At 43.6% G+C, this 18,456-nt stretch overlaps 1 protein-coding gene across 4 annotated transcripts in view; it reads right to left on the bottom strand.

Annotated features, from left to right (window-relative positions):
- The window catches only part of RBM20 (RNA binding motif protein 20), a 225,009-nt gene that overhangs the window by 59,441 nt on the left and 147,112 nt on the right, over positions 1-18,456 (bottom strand). For 3 of the 4 annotated variants that reach the window (XM_055249444.2, XM_055249468.2, XM_055249450.2), the window contains one exon: positions 53-1,136. In XM_055249444.2, the coding sequence (XP_055105419.2) occupies positions 53-1,136 (1,084 nt within the window). The remainder of the gene's footprint in view (positions 1-52; positions 1,137-18,456) is intronic. The other variant, XM_055249476.2, reaches the window with a different exon arrangement.

Raw genomic sequence — 18,456 nt, forward strand, 5'->3', positions numbered from 1 at the left:
AGGCCTGCCCAGGCTTCTAGCTGTGGCTCCCAGCCTGTCTTGGACAACTCACCTTCAAATCAAACACCTTCTTGTCACAGATGCTACAGATATGCGGCAAGTGGAGGGGGGCCACGCCGTGAAAGTCGTTCAGCTCATGAGCCTGCAGGGGCCGCACAGATAGCAACGCCTGTTCCTCCTTGGCCCTCCGCCCAGCACCGATGAAACCCTGTTTGCTGTTGTTAAGCCGACCCCCGAAGGAAGGAGGTGTCCTGTCTGAGGTTGGTTCCTCGGGGTCGTACAGTTCATAGGGCTGGTTGTGAGGTGGAGGCCACATGGGACCTGCTGCGAGATCAGGCTTGCTTTGGCCCGAGAATCCATGGGGGCTCTCCCATTGGCTGTTTGTGCCCTGCAGCAGTGGCCCGACCTCGCTTTTCAGGCCCGCAGCCTGCTCAGCTGGAAATCCGCCGGCCACATGTGAACCTTGGGAGTTGGGTCCGTAAAAATCTTTGGAAAAGGCAGCTTGACCATCCTGCCCTGTGTGGCTATAGTGCCCTTCATAGGTCACACTGCCCGAGGTTGAGGCTGAGGCTGGCAGGAAGCCGGGCTGACCATCTGTTTCAGGGCCATATGTCTGCCCAGAGCTGGCTTTGCCATACTCATAGAATCCTGCTGTAGCTGGAGCAGACCCAGTCTTGCCAATGCCCAAGATGACTGCTGGCTGGCCAGGGGTCTGAGGCATTACCCCAGTGAAAGGATGCATCACCATGGCATTGGGTGGCTGGTTGGGAAGGTTCATGGAGGGTCCGGGGCCTCGTGTCTGGCTGGGGGGTGAAAAGGCAATTGCATTAGAGGGAAACCGGGTACTGGGTATGGCTGCAGCATGTTGGGGAACCCCAGGATGGCCGTGGGGGCCACTGATCACAGACGGATGCCTCAGTTGATTGAAGAGAGGCTGGGACATGGCCACTTTGGAGAGGACTTGGTTCAGGACTGTGGCGGCTGCAGTGTTGTTGGTGACAGCTGTCTGTGCCAGCTTCAGCCGGTGGAGGGTGAGCTGGGCCTGCAGTTGAGCCAGTTGGAGACTGGCAGGTGAAGGAAGCAGAGGGTTCGGGTTACTGACCGAGAATGGGTTCTTGTCCAGGAGCTTGGCGGCACTGCGGGAAGACAGAGGTCTAGATGCACAACTGGTTTTCAATGAGGGGGGCAAGGGGCTGTTCTTTGTTATCTGTGGTTCCCCCTCCCACATAAACAAGACCTTCCCACATTGGTCCCACATACAAGTGAATCTGCAAAAACCTGTGCTCACACATACACATTAAAAAAAAAACTCCAATGGAAAAATTATATGACAGAATGTTCAATCTCACTAGTAAGTAGAAACATAAACTAAAACCATTCAAAACAAATATTTGCCTAGCAAAATAGCAATTTTTTTAAATGGCACTCTGTGTTGGAGAGAGAGTAGAATAGGCACAATGTCAATGATAATCAACGCATACAGTTTGTTAAAAGATAGTCTAACAAAATGCATCTATTATAGCCATATTATTTGACCCTGGAATTCAATTATATAATCTAAACTGAGAAAATGAGCTCAAATGCAGACAAAATTTGATACCCAAAGATGCTTAATACTATATTATTTAAGAGTCCAAAGTTGAAAATTACAAATATCCAACAATAGGGAGATGGGATTTGAACTGAGGAAATTATGATACACCAACATAATAAAATATTAAGTAACCATTACTATTGGTGTTTAAATTTCTACTTTATTATGTATCATTTAGGACATTCAAAAAAGAGTACCCAGCACCAAGCTTAAGATAGAGAGCATTCCAATACGATAAATCTCCCTTGGTTACGTGCTCTCCCCACCTCACCCTTCCCCATGATTGCCAACGGTAAACATTATCTTGAATTTGCCAAAGTCTCTGTTACAAAAAACAAAAACAAAACCACTTTAATGACATGGGAAAATCTATATGCTCTAATGTTAAGTGAAAAAGGCAGGCTTAACAATTGCCTACAGAGTGAATCGTGTTTACATTTGTGCCAAACATATTTTCATCCTTGTCCTCATTTCACATCCAAAAGTAACATGAATTGTCTTCCTGTCCGAATATAGGCACAAACAAATTCAGCATCTCCTATACTCTCACAACACAAACCATTTCTGACACTAGATGTGTGGGAGGTTTTCTCCACACACCAAGCAAGCAACCAGTTCTGCAGTAGACACCAGCTGGGTGTCTGCCAATTTAGTTCTGACACTACCTGGGGAAAGCGTCAGATCCCACAGGTTGATGGCTCAGCCCCACAAGACTGTCCCCCCACTTTGGATGTCAATCACAAGCCCCAGGTTGTTTTACTCGTGCTTCTGACCAACTGGCTGTAAATCAGAATTAGACTAATTTGCTAGAGAGGCTCCCAGAACTCAGGGAGATGCTTAGTTTTACCGGTTTATTAGAAAGGATATATGACAAAGGATGCCAATGAACACCAACCAGATGGAAGAGGTGCATGGGGCAAAGTGTGTGGGAAGGGGTGCAGAGCTCCCACATCCTGTCGGGCACCCCCCCCACTCCAGGAACCTCCACATGTCCCAGTCCTTTCTGGGTTTTTATGGAGGTTTCATTGCACAGGCATGATTGATTAAATCATTGGCCATTGGTGATCAACTCTACTTTCAGCCCCATTCCCCTTCCCTGAGGTTAGGGGTGGGGCTGAAAGTCCCAACGCTTCCATCCTGCTGTGGTCTTTCCAGTAACCAGATCCCAACCTAAAGATACCTAAGGGGCTGCCAGACATTTGTCAACTCATTAGCATACAAAAATGCCAGACATTTGTCAACTCATTAGCATACAAAAAGATATTTATCCGATTCCAAAGACTTTTGGAGTTGTATGCCAGGAAACCTGATGAAGACCAAATCTCACAATATCACAGTTCCCTTCAACTGAGCTCTCAAACCCAACTAGCATAAGGAATAACCAAAAAATTACAAGTAAAAAAATCTGAATTTGAGGTAGTGGGCAATAGTAGACTCTCACCGAATCTTACTGCAGAAAGGGTGTCCGTCTGACATGTGTCTTTCATGTGACCTATATTGGCTGGTTATAGTGGTTTCTGGACCACAAATCAGTGTGCATGGTCTGGAAACTGGAAAGACTTTCCCAGAATGTCTGGGATATGTGGTTACCACAGGCAGGGAGGGAACCTTTGGTTAAGACCATATTTTCCAGGTTTTAAATTCCCCTCTGAAAAGTGGGTGTCATCAGGAAATATGTTCAGGATGTTGATGAACTGGAATTCTGTGACATTTGAACCGGAAGAAGGGGACTGGGAAACTGGAAATCGGGGTTGCCATAGACAATGCGTGCTGTACAATAAGCATGCTTAGGCAGTACAGGGTAGACACTGCATAACTGGGACACCTTAGTCTCTACTGTCACAGGTTCTGTACAGTAAAAATCCAACGATAATGAAACAAAAACGAGAGAGGCTGGGGGCTAGCTCAGCTGAGGAGGAAAAGGGAGACATGGCAAGTGACATGGGCTGCCACACTGTGTTGTTGGAAGGGAGTTCCCAGAACATCAGGCACACCCACATTTAAATGTAAGTACAAAGCGCATTTGAAAGCCAGATAAAATGCCTTTGTTATTCTTTCCCATTTGCATGAAAAATCAAAAATTGCCTATAAGTTGTTAAAAAGACACCACCTTCCTCAGCCAGCAGCCCTGCTATGCTCCAAGGGCAGAACAGGCTGGCTGCATTTTAAAATACCGGGGAAGAGGGCACTCAAAGTTAAAGGTAGTTACAGCCCTGTTCTCTTTTGGGGAGCTGGGCTGGTTGCAAACAAGCCTTGGGGATCCCTGGGGGACCCAGCACAAATTCTACAGCAGCAGAATGGGGAGGGACCGATGTCTATGTAGGCACGAATACGGAAGGAAGAGGAGAATGGATGGTCAAGAGTCTGATGATAGATTTTGACTTGTGTAGTATTAAGTAGCTGAGCTTTAGAAAAGCAGTTAAGCTTAACTCAAAACCCTGGCCACACAGGGCCAACTCTTCCTCCCAGGTTTGTCCATCATGCAGCCTGTTCTTGCTAACAAGGCGATAATGAGGTGCCAAGTTGGTTTCCATGACCAGAGTAAGACAAGGTTGGTTTTGTTTTTCCCAAAGAAGTCAGCTCTATTTTCTAAAATTGCATTCTGGGCAGGAGGGAGCTCTTAGTAGAGATTCCCCTTTGCCCCTGAAAGGACACGTGAGGAAGGGCTTTCAACTGGGAAAGCCAGCCATGCTGGGTATTTGCAGGTCAGCCATGGGAAACCTGTCCTTTTCAGAGTACGGCCCAGGTTACAGACGTTAACCCATTCAGATTCCGCAAAAAATAAGAAAACTAACCAGGTTTTCTTCTTAACTTTTGCTTTGACTAGAAAATTTTCATCATTCCCAACTTTAGTCAACCTTGAGTAGAAGTGATTTCACATGAATCATCAGAGCTGAGCACCTGTTTTGATCCAAATACCCTAGACGAAGAAAAAACACATCACACTATTTTTAAAGCCCTAAAATTCTTAGCCTGCAATAGTTAATAACCTGAAATTGAGGTACATATAGTGATCATATTGCTGAACCAAAAATTGGGTTGCATGATCTGACACCCCTGGAAGCTGGAACTGATGTCTCCTGCTGTCTTCCCACTGCTTAGTTTGTCACTTTTATATCACTCAGCACATCCTGCGCCTTGGGTTAAAAATAATTGTGTGCGTGCCTTTCTACTCCATTAGACGTAAGTTCCACAAGAGAAAGGAGTATGTCTTGGAGAATCTTGTATTTCCTCAGCACACTGCCTCCCACTTTATGGGCACAAAGTAATTGCCGTGAACAAAATGAAGAAGGAAGATAATGGGTATGGCTCATCAGAATCTGGTGGCTTTGAGGCAATATGGACACCTCTTTTACAAGTACCCAATTCTGTGGAGAAAAACCCACAAACAGCTCAAAAAGGACAACCTAAATACACCCAAGAAGCAAATAAATTTTGCTGTTGTAAATAACAACCTACAAGCAGGTACAAAGTCACCCTCCTAGGGGACTATCTACAATTTCCCACTCCAATGCAGGAGCTTCAGTATACTCTTTCTCTGTCTCAGTCCAGGTTTTTAAATTGAGTGGATAATCCCTGCAGTAGGCTAAATAATGATTCCCCCAAAATGTCCACATTCTAACCCACGGAGGCTGTGAATATGTTATCTTACATGGTAAAGGGGACTTTGCAGTTGTGATTGAATTAAATACCTTGATTATCTGAATTTCTGAATTTAATTTGGTATGCCCAATGTAATCACAAGAGTCCTTCTAAGACAGAAGCAGGAGGATCAGAGTCAGCGAGAAGATATAAGCATGGAAACAGAAGTCAGAGAGGAGAGAAGACACTTTGCTGCTGGCTTTGAAGATGGAGGAAGGGGCCATGAGCCAAAGAAATGCAGGTAGCCTCTTAGAAACTAGAAAAGACAAGGGAACAGATTGTCCCTTAGAGCCTCCAGAAGGAACTAACACCTTGACTGTAGTCCAGTGAGGCTGGTTTTGGACTTCTGGCCTCAAGAACTGTAAGATAATACATGTATGTTATTACAAGCCGCTAAATTTGTGGCAATTTGTTATAGCAGCAATAGAAAACCAACATAATTCCCAAGACAATTAGATGCAAAAGTGGCTTCCGCTAGAGAGGTGGTGGTAGGTGTAGGGGCTGATTGGATCTTGCTGGTATGAATTGATCCCCCCAGAGTACAGACCATCTGACCAAACATCCAAAGACCCTCTGGGAATGTAGTTAGGGGCCAATTCTGCACAAATAGGGGCCCATGCAATGTGTCTCAGACCGGGCCAGTCCAAGAACCACATCCCTCTGGCTACAATGATTGGCTCAAGGGAGAACACTCTCTGATACTTTGTTGGAGCTATCAGGCATGATTCTCTGTCATGCCACGGTTGCTAAATTGTTGTTAATCCATCACTTAATGACAGCCTGCTTGAGAATAAAGCCAACTCAGAAGATGCTGGCCTGAAGACAGAGGTACAAGCAGCTCCCTGATGACCTCCTAGGAATGCCTTGAGCCAGCTTTTCCTGAATCCACCCTGGACTTTGCTGGACATGAAGCAATGCATTTCCTTCATTTGCTTCAAGAAAGCCAACCTACGTAAACCATGGGCATTTAACCATCTTTTAAAGACAGTTCCTTTCTGTGGCCCACATTGACTTGAAGGTTCCTGGTCACCCTCCAGTTTCCTCTGCAGGAGTGGACTGACTGTGAGGACCCAGTAGTTGGAGCTACAGGGTCACTATCATCATCGTAGGGAGAAAAGAGCATTAGAAGATAAGGAGAGAGCAACTGCTGAGAGAGGAGGGAGCAGGCATGGGGATGGGATTTGAGGGATCCAAGAGAGTCTTAACATCTGCTTGGTGAACCAGGACTTAAGGGGCTGTGGAATAACAAGGACACAGCTGAAGTGCAGTAGAGTGAATGTGCGTAGAAGTATCAGCAGGCTCTCTCCTGGTAATGTCCAGCCATCCAGAAGCAGGAGCCAAGAACCACAGCCCAGAGCATGGTAGTGCCTAAACTCATGCAACTGGCCACATTTGCAATAAGCACAATATTTTCCAAGATAACCAGTTCGGGAATTTAAATTCACTTCCAGTGCAACTGGCTGAGTGGTGAATGTGCCATTTCTTCTTTTGTGCTAAAATATAGAAAGTAATCTAGGTGAGAGGGCTGATGACCAGGCAAGAAAATGTTTTCTAGGTATGACCACACTATAAAGCTGTGGCCAAATAAATGCAGTGCTCAAGGTCAGATCTTTGGAGCAGAGTTGAGAATTTATGATCTTTCTATGTCTTTATGACACATTCTGCTGGTGTCAACACAGGAGAGACTTAAAGCAAAGAGAGGATTAATGTCAACTTAACTAACAAGAACTACATTATAGTTTTCCTTCCTTCTGAACCATTTTTCTTTAAAATATTCCTTATTTATGGTATTTTGGTGGGAATTTCTTTCTAATATTTATCTTTCCTAGATCAAAAATTCTCAACTCTGCTATAATGCTTTCAGAAGCTAGGTCAGGACATGAACTAGAGAGAGACGTCCCTGAATGCCAGGTTACAAAAGTGACAATGATAACACAACAGTCACATTGGGGCTAAAGTTCAAACTCTAGCTAGTGATCACAAACTTTAAGAGTGAGGTGAGGCCTTAGAGACAATTTAGTTTAACTCACTCATTCTACAGACAAAAACAAAACAAAACAAAACAAAACAAAACAACAAAAAACAAACGAACAAAAAACCGCGAAAGCCAATGAAGTGGCGTCCTCTGTGAAACTGCCCAAGTCACACAGCAAGACAGAGAAGAGCTGGGACTGGGATGCAGGCCGCCTCTGTCCTGAGGGCTGATGGAGTGGCTGTGGTGGGATACACGCTTAGCAACATAGACCAGATGAATTTTCTCTTTGCAAGGAGAAGATGAGGCCACACACGTTTTGGATAGCGCTCTTTCTTGATAACAATAGGGCTGCTGGGTCTTCACTAGCTTGGTCTCTGTGACTAATTTCGAGACTACTGGGTCAATGCTGCTATTCTGTGTTTTGGGCCTTAGCCATGACATTACCATATGATGATTCATATCACCATGACACCTCTTGGAATGATTCATAACAGCAATAATAATCCTATCATCTCTCTTTTGCTTTGTGTTTTTCAGTTGGTGTGTTAATAAGTGTTCTCACTTCATTAGCTATCTCATCTCCAGAACAGCCATATGGACAGCTAAGTCAAATATGACCACCTCCAGTCTATAGTAAGACCGAGACCAAGAAAGATCAGATAAACAGTGTGAGGTCATCCAGTGGATAAGGGACTTGACTGGGACTTGAAGGAGGGTTTTTAAACTGTAAGGCCAATATTCTATCCTCTGTTTACACGTTCATTAAAGGGAGCTCCAAAAACCACGTTTCTGGGCCTACTTCCTTTGGGCATGAGTTTAACTAACATGTTTGGTATCAGATCCCTGGGCTTTCAGTCCATCATGCTCTGTATGTCGCTTATCAGGCAGAGCATATTCTCAGAACCAGGGGACTATGCAGTCACAATGGGGCAGCTGGTGGGTTTAGAACTGACGTGAGAGGCCTGCCTTTCCTGCTGGACTTACTAGAAGGGCTCAAAACCTGCCAAAGAGAACTGATCCTGCAGCAAATGCAGAGAAAATGATACACATTCTGCTAGTGTCATCACAGGAAAGACTTAAAGCAAAGAGAGGATTAATGTCAACTTAACTAACGAGAACAATTTCTTTCCTTCCTTCTGAACCATTTTTCTTTCTTTAAGATATTCTTTATTTTTATAAAATGAGGGTATGGTGCTGTAGGTGAGAATTTATTTTTAATATCCGTATTTGGTTTTTTTTGAAAATTTTAAAATACAGAAATATGAAGAGGAAAACAAACACCTACGAATTCAGTGCCCATTATCCAAAATGAATAAATGCTACTGTAATGGTCATTTTGCTTCAAAATTTTTTAATAAAATAATATTTGACAGATAAAGCTGAAGTCCCCTTTGAGACTCTGCTAAGTCCAATCCCATCCTCATCTCCCCAGTGACATCCACATGTGGTGTATGTATCTGTCTGTGTATCTGTCTGTCTGTCTGTATCTACATATAGAAAAAAAAACCAGGAAAATAAGGGACTTTTTCCACATGTGTGTGCTTATAAAATAGTGCATAGGACTGATATCAACAAAATTTCTCCTTAAGAACAAATGCATAACCTACCAAGTTTCCTCTGACACAGTGAAGACTGACAACAGCGCAATGGAGTGCAAAATCAGGAAGCTAGAAATCAGAAGACCCGGGCCTGGCCCAACAAGCCCTTATTTACTCCCTGTGGGATCCTACGTCAGTTAGTTTCCCTGGATCTCAGGGAGTTTTTTTTGTAAAATGAGAAAGCTGGATGAAAGGATCTCCAAGGTCCCTTCACCTTTGAAATCTGATAACTCTAAGGTTTAATTTCCTCATCTGTCAAATGGAGATCGTAATGTCTGTTCCACTCACTGTAAAGATCAAAGGTGATGTGCAGGTGCTCTGGAAAGTATGATAATTATATTAACTATCATTATCATTGCTCACAAATTAAGCTATTTCTGCACCTGGCCACTCCTGGGAGTGCTTTTAAAGAAACCATTGTTATATATACAGTCATGTGCCGCTTAACAATGGAGACATGTCTTGAGAAATGTGTTGTTAGGCAATTTTGTCATGTGAACATCATAGAGTGTATATACACAAACCAAATGGTGTAGCCTACTACACACCTAGGCTATATGATACACCCTATGGGTCCTAGGCTACAAACTTGCACAGCATGTTCTTGTACTGAATGCTGGAGGCAACTGGAACACAATGGTGAGTATTTGTGCATATAGAAATACGTTTAACCCTAGACAAGTACAGTAAAAATGCAGTATTATAATCTTATGGGACCACCATCGTATATGCCATCTGTTATTGACAAGCACATGGTTATACAACCCGTGACCGTATATGGCTTCGTTCAGAGGCATGTGTTGCAGGCCAGACAGCATGAAATAATTTCATTCTCTCTAACCTTGTTCTGTTAGGCAGTCAGTTCAGCACAGAGGCTCTCTTACCTATATCCCTGAAGATTTAGTAAATGAAATACCAAAAATACTTTATTATAAAATTCTCTCATCTACAAAGACATTTCCCAGATGGACCCATAGCTTTCAGAGTGAAATGTGGCTAGAATCCATTTAGGACGGGAGTTGGTTTGTCTGGGATACAATTATTAAGAAAATCCACAATGGGCAAAAATTAATTGGTTTTGTGCAGTCTCAAATTGAGGAAGCTGGTTTGACTTCTGGGGTTAGGGGAAATCTTTCCATTTTCTCAGTAACATAAGATCTGGTGACCTCTCAACTGAGAAACTTTTCTTGGGAACATCTGAGTCTTTTGTAATGGAAAAATGAGCTTTTCCAAATGTATATTTTAAAACAACTATACAAAGTTCTCTAAGAAACCAAATTGCTAATGTTTATACACACGAAGGAAATATACAGGGATTTATAGATCAATCCTGCCCCAGTGATAGGCAATGTACACACAAGCATTGATGCCTTGGCATATACTGGCCCCTCTCCCTACACAACCTCCTCCCTACTCCCCTTCACCTAGATATCTACCATCCTTTGAAATGTAGCTCACAGGACACCTCCTCCAGGCAGCCTTCTCTGGTTTCTGCTCCCATCCAGTGTGCACTGATGTCCCTTTCATGATCTTCAGAATGCCCTTCTGCTACATTAGCCTCAATTGTACTCTCTTCTAACTCCACCACCTGCTCTCATAATTGTCTACTGAAGCACTTGTCTGACTTTCCCACTGTCCCATGATCATTCGAACATAGGAACTATATGTGTCCCACACCACATCACAATACCTGGCACACGGTAGGTGTGTGGAACCAATAAACACTTCTCTCCAATGGGCTAGGCATGGTGGCTCACGCCTGTAATCCCAGCACTTTGGGAGGGTGAGGCAGGTGGATCACTTGAGGTCAGGAGTTCTAGACCAGCCTGACCAACATGGCGAAACCTGGTCTCTACTAAAAAAAAATACAAAAATTAGCCAGGCATAGTGGTGCATGCCTGTAGCCCCACCTACTCGGGAGGCTGAGGCAGGAGAATCACTGAGATCACACCACTGCACTCCAGCCTGGGCAACAGAGCCAGACTCTGCCTCAAAAAACCCATACACAAAAAAAATTTATCCATGAACACGCCTGCTCCATGTATATGTGTATGTAGATAATAGCTGTGTGTTCTCCCTTTGTTTTCTTGGCTAAATGTTCCCTGTGTATTGCCACAATGCTTTGAAAGATGAAGCTCTACAGAGAATGTGGATTATACTCAGTCTTTGAACACGGACAAAATTATGTAAATATCACCAACCACATCAAGTATAAAATTGTAAAGTATTCAACAGACTTCTTGTCACATTTTTCCTTTTAACTAAATCGGAAGAAAATGCAATTTCAGTGTGTGCCTCTGAGGTGCTGTTAAGTGCCTAATCTACATGATGTTGGGATGAAACCTATGTTCCAGGACTGGTCCCCATGTTCTGTGAATTTTCTTTTCAGCAGTTTACATCACTGATATTTTTTTCTATTAAATGTACAAAAACAGTTATAAAATTTAAGCCAATTTGAAATGAAGTAATTTTGGGTTAATTTTAAAGAATTAAAATTCTGTTGGTCTTTTTCTAGAGTTGCCTGACAATTAACCTAGACATTTTAACTGAAGTGATTTCAGCCAAATACTAGAAGTCCACATGAAACTGGAGAGGCAATGTGGGCCAGTGGGAGAGGAAGAGTGTTTTGGTTATAATTAGACTGAAAGCCCTGTCACCAATTACTCTACATCTTATTGACGTCATGTCACCCTATTGACTTTAGTTTTCTCATCTGTGAAATGGGAGGGTCAGATGAGACAACATTTAAGGTTTCTTTATGCCTTATGATTTTAGGATGGTGGGTGTTTTCTTAAGGCAGTTATTCATGACATAGAAAAGTTAGGATGATCTGGCCATGGTGCAGAGGCAGATCCCAGGACTGAGGTATCTCAGTTTCTGACAAGGTGAAATAACAGCAGTAATTCAAATTTTGGTAGGCACTCAGAGAGAACTTCTTAAAACACAGATGCCGGGCCCACCCCTCACCACCACCCACACCCTCATCTCTGTGTCTGACTTAGAAGATCTAGAGGTGGAGATTGAACATGTACATTTCTAATAAGACCAGGTGAGGCTGATGCTGCACTTTGAGAACCACTGTACTAGAGTATTTTGAAAATACTTTCCAACTCTAAGAATCTATGGAGACGTGGCTGGGGGCAGTGGCCTCACACCTGTAATCCTAGCACTTTGGGAGGCCACGGCGAAGGATCACTTGAGGCCAGGGGTTCGAGACCAGCCTGGGCAACATAGAGAGATTCTGTCTCTAAAAAAATTTTTTCAATTGGCCAGGCATGGTGGTGCACAACTGTAATCTCAGCTACTTGGGAGGTTCAGGTGGGAGGATCACTTGAGCCCTGGGTTTTGAGGTTGCAGTGAGCTATGATAGCACCACTGCACTCCAGCCTGGGTGAGTGAGCAAGACCCTGTCTGAAAAAAAAAAAGATCTATACTGAGTTATCAGGAATTGAGTAACCCCTGTATTTTAATGAGCTACTTCTACTAGCTGCAAGTACACCAAGAATGGGCTTCCTTTTCCATGGGAGTTTCAGACAATGTAAAAACAATTTCAAGGGACATATGTAATTAATTGTAAAACTACCTTCCCTTAAGAGACATAATCAAGATTTTCAGGACATTTGGGCTGCTGTAATAAAAACACTCAAGGTTCAGGAAACCTTAGGTAAGGTAGATGGTTGAGTGACTGGCTTGGCATCATATTACCAGGTTTGTTGGAAAGAGAGAAAGCATACCTCCATCCACACTGAGTTCACTAGTGCAGAGAACAGAGGGTGAGCTTCCAGAAAGCTGGAAGTTCTTTAGTCAACACCCACCACTATCATTATAAAAAGCCTATTCCAAAACTCACCCTAGAAGGCTTAGGCTAAAAAAAAAAAAACAAATAACACAACAAAAAGGTTGTTGATAAAGTCATCTATATCACTAGATCTCAAACTTGGTGGCACTTAGGAATTACTTGGGAAGTTTTAAAAAGTACTGGGGCTTGAGTCCCACCTCCAGAGATTGACTCAACCCAGGCATTGGAATTTGTAATATTAATAACTCCCCAGGAGAACAATTGTGCAGCAAAGTCTAAGAATTACCAATCTATAAAAGAATAGAATCAATCTGTTCTTTATTACTTTGGGTCCCGCAAGCCATTTTTGTCACTCCAAACAGCATGACCATTTGTCTTAAATGACCCTGAAGAATAAACACTGAAATTTCTACAAGTCCACAAAGGGTCAAACACAATAGAGCTAAAAATATTTCTTAGCTCTGTTGATGCACCTTTTCATGCAATTCGATAAATATTTTTTGCAGCAAGATTTCCCCCAGAGAACACATACAGTTTCTGCTGCAGAAAGCCAGGTGAGGTTTGCTAGGGGAGGAGTTTTGCCTTCTAGTTATAAGCACCTTGAGGACATCATCCACATACTAGAATCTTTCAAACTCCCAAGTGCGTATGTGGCTCAGCACTGGGCAAATTAGAGGCACTGAACAAATACTGGTTCAACTGACTTGAAATTATGACTGTCTTAAGCATGTGGGAATATAGATCTTACCAGAATACTCTGTTTCCTTGTGAAGGACATGGTATATGTTTCTGTGTGTGTTTTGGGAATGTGCAGAGTTTAATTCCTTTACATTCCTTAGATTAAATGAGAACATTAAGATTGGGGCTTTATAAATAAGCCATATAACTATTTATTGAGAAAAATATCCCTTTCCCAAAATGGATGGAAGTTTCTGGTGCCTTAAGACACATATCTTTCTGACTACAGCCAACAAAACACAGATGTCGCCCAACGCAGAGAATATTATATGTGCATTACTTTTGGCTTTTGCCTCTATCTTACAAAGCTGTGGCCATAAGAAAGTTACACAGAGTAGAGATAAAAGACAGCCCCACAACGGTTAGATACACAGGCCCGTCTTCATCACCTTTGCATGTGCCATTCTAGATATTTTCTTAGAATACCACAAACTAAACCTGTGGTTAAGATCCAAGCAGATTGAAAACTGCCTTGGCTGAGGCCAGAAAGAATAGTTAAAGCTTGAAGACTGATTTTTTTTTACTTGAAACTGCTCTCCAGCACTTTCCCCAGCTACCCCATCCATTGCTAATTAGAAGCAGCCAAGGCTTGACATGTACACAGTTCTCTGTGGTAAAATTGATTATTATATTACTATGGAAAATAAGGAAGTCATTTCATTCGAAATATCAAATTCCACAAAAATCATACATGGCAGCTGTTAGCATATGCATGTGGGGGAAGGGCAAGTGTGTGAACATATTAACCCTCTCCCCTTCAGTTTTCTGACATCTCAGAATTGGAAGAAAGAAAAGATTCCAATGCATATAAGGCAGAAACCAATGGCAAAGCTGCATAAAAGCTATTTTTAAGGTTAAAAAAAATCCATGATATAAGACACCCCGTTCATGCTGTTTTATGAGTATGGATTTGCTTTTACACACTTGCAAGCAGAAAGCTAGTATTCCTCTACCGCGTGTGTTGAAGCTACTTGTAATTGCATCAGATAGAGAAATGAGGTGAGTCATGTTCGGTTGTGCTTGAGTCTGCTAACAGACCATCATGTCCATGTCCAAATTTGTGCCCTGAACCGTACGATGGAAGTTTATACATTTGCTTGCTTGCTTGGCGACAATGAAAATAGTTTTGTTTAAACACTTAACTTTACTTAAAGATACCTAAGAGGTGCTGAAATTAATATTCCAGCTACTTCAAGGGTGCTCAGAAGCCATTCTCAAGCCTTGTTTCTTGGCGAAATATCCCCTGCTCATGAATTTTAACACGGCACTCCCCTCCTGGTCCAGAATGAGTCAACACTCAACAGATACGAGATGTTTCAAACACCTTTAAGTTCATTTTCCATTACTGCCAAATTCCAGCAATTAACACAAAGCACCTCACCCTTAAGAGATGCCCATCATTTATAAAGTTTTGGAATTCTGAATGCATCCCCTTCTATTCTCCCAGATCTGGTGATAACGCAATCTGTCTTCCAGTAGCCTTGCGACTTTTCTTTAAAGAAGAGTTTAGTAACCAGCGTAAAAAGAGCATCTAGACAATAGGATTGCTGATTTCACTGGGGTCATGAGGAGCTGTTTTAGGTCACATGTTAAACTGCCGTTGTGAATCATTTGTTAATTTTTTTTTAAAACGGAGGGGGTGGGGACACAGACAAATCGCATACTCATGCACAAATGCTCAGCGCCGAGAACATGTTCAGAAGTGCTGCCTGAACCGGAGAATTAAAAAAGAAACAAACAAACCTTGATTTCTCCCTTGTGCTGGGGAAAGGTAGGATGACGTCATGCAACCTTACCTTTCTGAAACATATCAGGGTGCCTGGCATGACGCACTGACCTGCGGCCACCGAAGCCGGGAGTCATTTTGGGTGTCGGGCATGTGCCTCCCTAGAAAATTCCAATGACATTCTACCAGCTTTCTGCATGCCAATCATGACAAGCCTTCACTCAAACTCTCCCGAGTCTGGAAAGGGGCAGCGGAGGGGGTATGCAAGCAAGGGAGGGAGCGAGCGAAAGAGAAAGAGCAGTGCCTGAGCATGGCATACCCGTCTGGAAGGGGAGTCACATGCCACCAGGAGCCATTCCTGCTGCATTACACATGCTGAGTGTAAATGGCAAACAATATCAGTCGATGTTTATGCCACATGTTCTCAGCCTCTTCACATATCAACACCCAAGCCAGCTCTATGGAGACATGCCTCCTGAGAGCACTTCTGAAGAAGGGATCTAGGTCTGATCGCGCTGACCATTTTAAATAAAATTCCAAAGCTCACCTGGTTTACTTCCCTATTTTTTGTTGTTGCTGCTGTGGGTGGTGGTGGTGGTGGTCTGTTTGTTTGCTTGCTTGCTTGCTTTTTACTCTGGGTTTTCAGGGGTGAAAATACTTGAAGATACCTTTAAAAACCTTAGCAATCCAGCTACATCAGACAACCCCAGCAAAATGACTCCCAACCAGCAAAGCTCCTGAAACACTTGCCCTTCTTTATTTTTGTGGAACAGGAGATGAACAGAGATAACCCATCATTTCACCTACCCAGTGGTAACTGCAATACCTTTCAGTAGGAAAAGTGAGTTCTCCTTTGCTCGAAGCAGTGGCTGGGGATGATTTTGGCTCCCAGGGTAATGCTGGAAACAGTTTGTTGTCAGAACTGAGGGGGGTGATGGGATGCAACTGGCATCTACTGGGCAGAGACCGGGTTGCTGACAAAATCCTACAATGCTCAAGACAACCATCCAAAAGAGAATTATTTGGCCCAAGATATCAATAGTGTTGCAGTTGAGAAACTGTGCTCTCAGGCTAACGCCTTCAACCAGTCTTGCAGAAAGTATAATACCAAAAAAAAAAAAAAAAAAAAAAAAGCCAAGAAGCCCCTCTCTGTGAGGAAGTGGCTAAAGACCCTGGCTGGCCTCATTCAGAGTTTGATTACTTAGAAATGTAACTTTTCTTCCTAGGAGCCACCGTTCTCCTGCCAACTTTTTTTTACTTTTCTCCTTCCAGATCTCACACTGCAATCCTTAAACACTCAAACCAAACTCAACCTTCACGTGATTTTCTAAAATCAAAATCTGTTGTCACTGGTACTTCATTGCCAGGTTATGCAAAGCAACCGTCATTCCAATTTGTCCTGTCTGGGACAGGCTGATGTCTACCTGCAATGCCTGGTGTCCACTATAATCTCCCATCCAAAACAGTCAATAGGGTATATTCCTTTTAAAAGGTCAAAACTTCCCAGTGAGCTTATAAATGACTTAGTGATTGAAGCTTACTAGATTCTCCTATTTTAACTTAGCCCCTTGGAGGAGATGGGGCTTGGGGTATCCTGGCATCAGGGGGGCTTCCCTCCTGCTGGGACTGAACTCAGACCCAGTGTGTGACGTTTCTATAGTCGCACTGAGAAATCAAAGTGAAAGCCAGTCGGATATGTTTGACCAGCCTGTTTCTAGCTGCCCACCAGAGGCCTTTCCATGGCCCACCTGCCCCAGTGAGCTCCCAGGAGAGCCCAAAGGCTTTTTCTTCCTAATTTAGTCACAGCCCACAGGCTGTCCCAGGCTCCGTTGGCCTCAGCCGCTGACTCAGTCACAGACACCTAAAAGCGCCAGTCCCAGCTCCTGACCTGAGGGAACCAGCCAGCCTGGCCGCGGCTGCCTTTCTCTTCTGGCCTTGAGTCCTTCCCATGGTCTACTAGTTTCCCCAAGCTGCCAGGCTCTATTCCAGTCCGCAGGTTTGGCCCTTCCTCTCTCTGTCTTCTTTCATTATGCCCAGAACTTTCTTAGACTAAGAGTTTACTGAAAAGCGCCCCACACACACATCTTCCCAAACCCACATAGAAGGCTCTGCTCCCGTCTGCCGTTGTGGGAGAAGCAGTGATGTTTAGTGGTTAAAAACAAACACCTGAAACCTGCCAGCCACAGCCAGGCACAGGAAAGAAGGATGAGGACCGTGCCTACCTTCAGGATTATGGTAGGAGCCATGTGTCACCTGGTGCAGCCAGAGCTGTGTATCTGCTATTGTGAGCTCCATAACATGATACACTGAATGTGAGCTTGATTATTGAAATAAAAGGAACCCTCATACATGGCCTGGAGTGCAATTCCCAGGAGAATAAATGCCAATACTTAGAATAAGCCCTTCTAATTGTATGATCCTAGCTCTTACCCAGAGACTGGGACACAACTCCAGTTCCAATCTGGAAATGAAGATGCACAAGCTAAACATCCCAAATGAAAATTCAGTTCAATGTCATAGGCATGTATTGAGTACCTACTGTATACCAGCACTGTGCCAGGCAAGGAAGGAGGGAGTAACATGTGGTAGGTAGTAAGTCTGGGTGCACAAGGCATTATGCTACCTGCTTCACACATTCTCTTGATCTTTACAAGTCTTAAATGAAGATCACTATCCCCATTTTACAGATGAGAACGCTGAAGCTCCAAATGACTGAGAACCTCACCTAAAGTGTCAAAGCCTAGTATATGGTTATTTGAAACAATGTTTGTTGGATTCCAAAGACTTTGTATTTCCACTAAAGCACCTCCCAGTATACAAGGTGTATTTTTAGTAGAGACGGGGTTTCATCATGTTGGTCAGTCTGGTCTCCAACACCTGACCTCAGGTGATCCACCTGCCTCGACCTCCCAAAATGTTGGGATTACAGGCATGAGCCACTATACCATGTCAGTTAATCCTTTCTTTTACTCCAAAACTAGTATTAAGGCAAGAGGCGGGAGTTGGGTTGGGAGAAGCACATGGCACACCTGGCCCCCATGAATACTGTTATTTATTATGATACTACGGGCCTCTTCTGGTACCAGGATAGACGGGGATAATCTGGCCTCCATGCCAGGGACATGTCCTGCAGCGGGTGGTATAGTGGCCCTCACTGGAAGTAGAAGAGGGTGTTAATAATGTAAGGAGGAGGCAACTGGCAGTGGTATACACTCCGCGTGTGGGGACAAAGGCAGGGAAAGACTGAGATCCAGTGAATATAATGAGTGTTCACCTGGGAGGTGGGAGACTTGGGCTACAGCTGGCTGCATCACCCACTCACTGTGTGACCTTCAGCTGTTACCGAGCCCTTGTGGCTTAAATCGCCCAAGTGCCAAGTACACA

Source organism: Symphalangus syndactylus, chromosome 2 (assembly GCF_028878055.3).
Source record: "Symphalangus syndactylus isolate Jambi chromosome 2, NHGRI_mSymSyn1-v2.1_pri, whole genome shotgun sequence".
NCBI lineage: Eukaryota > Metazoa > Chordata > Mammalia > Primates > Hylobatidae > Symphalangus > Symphalangus syndactylus.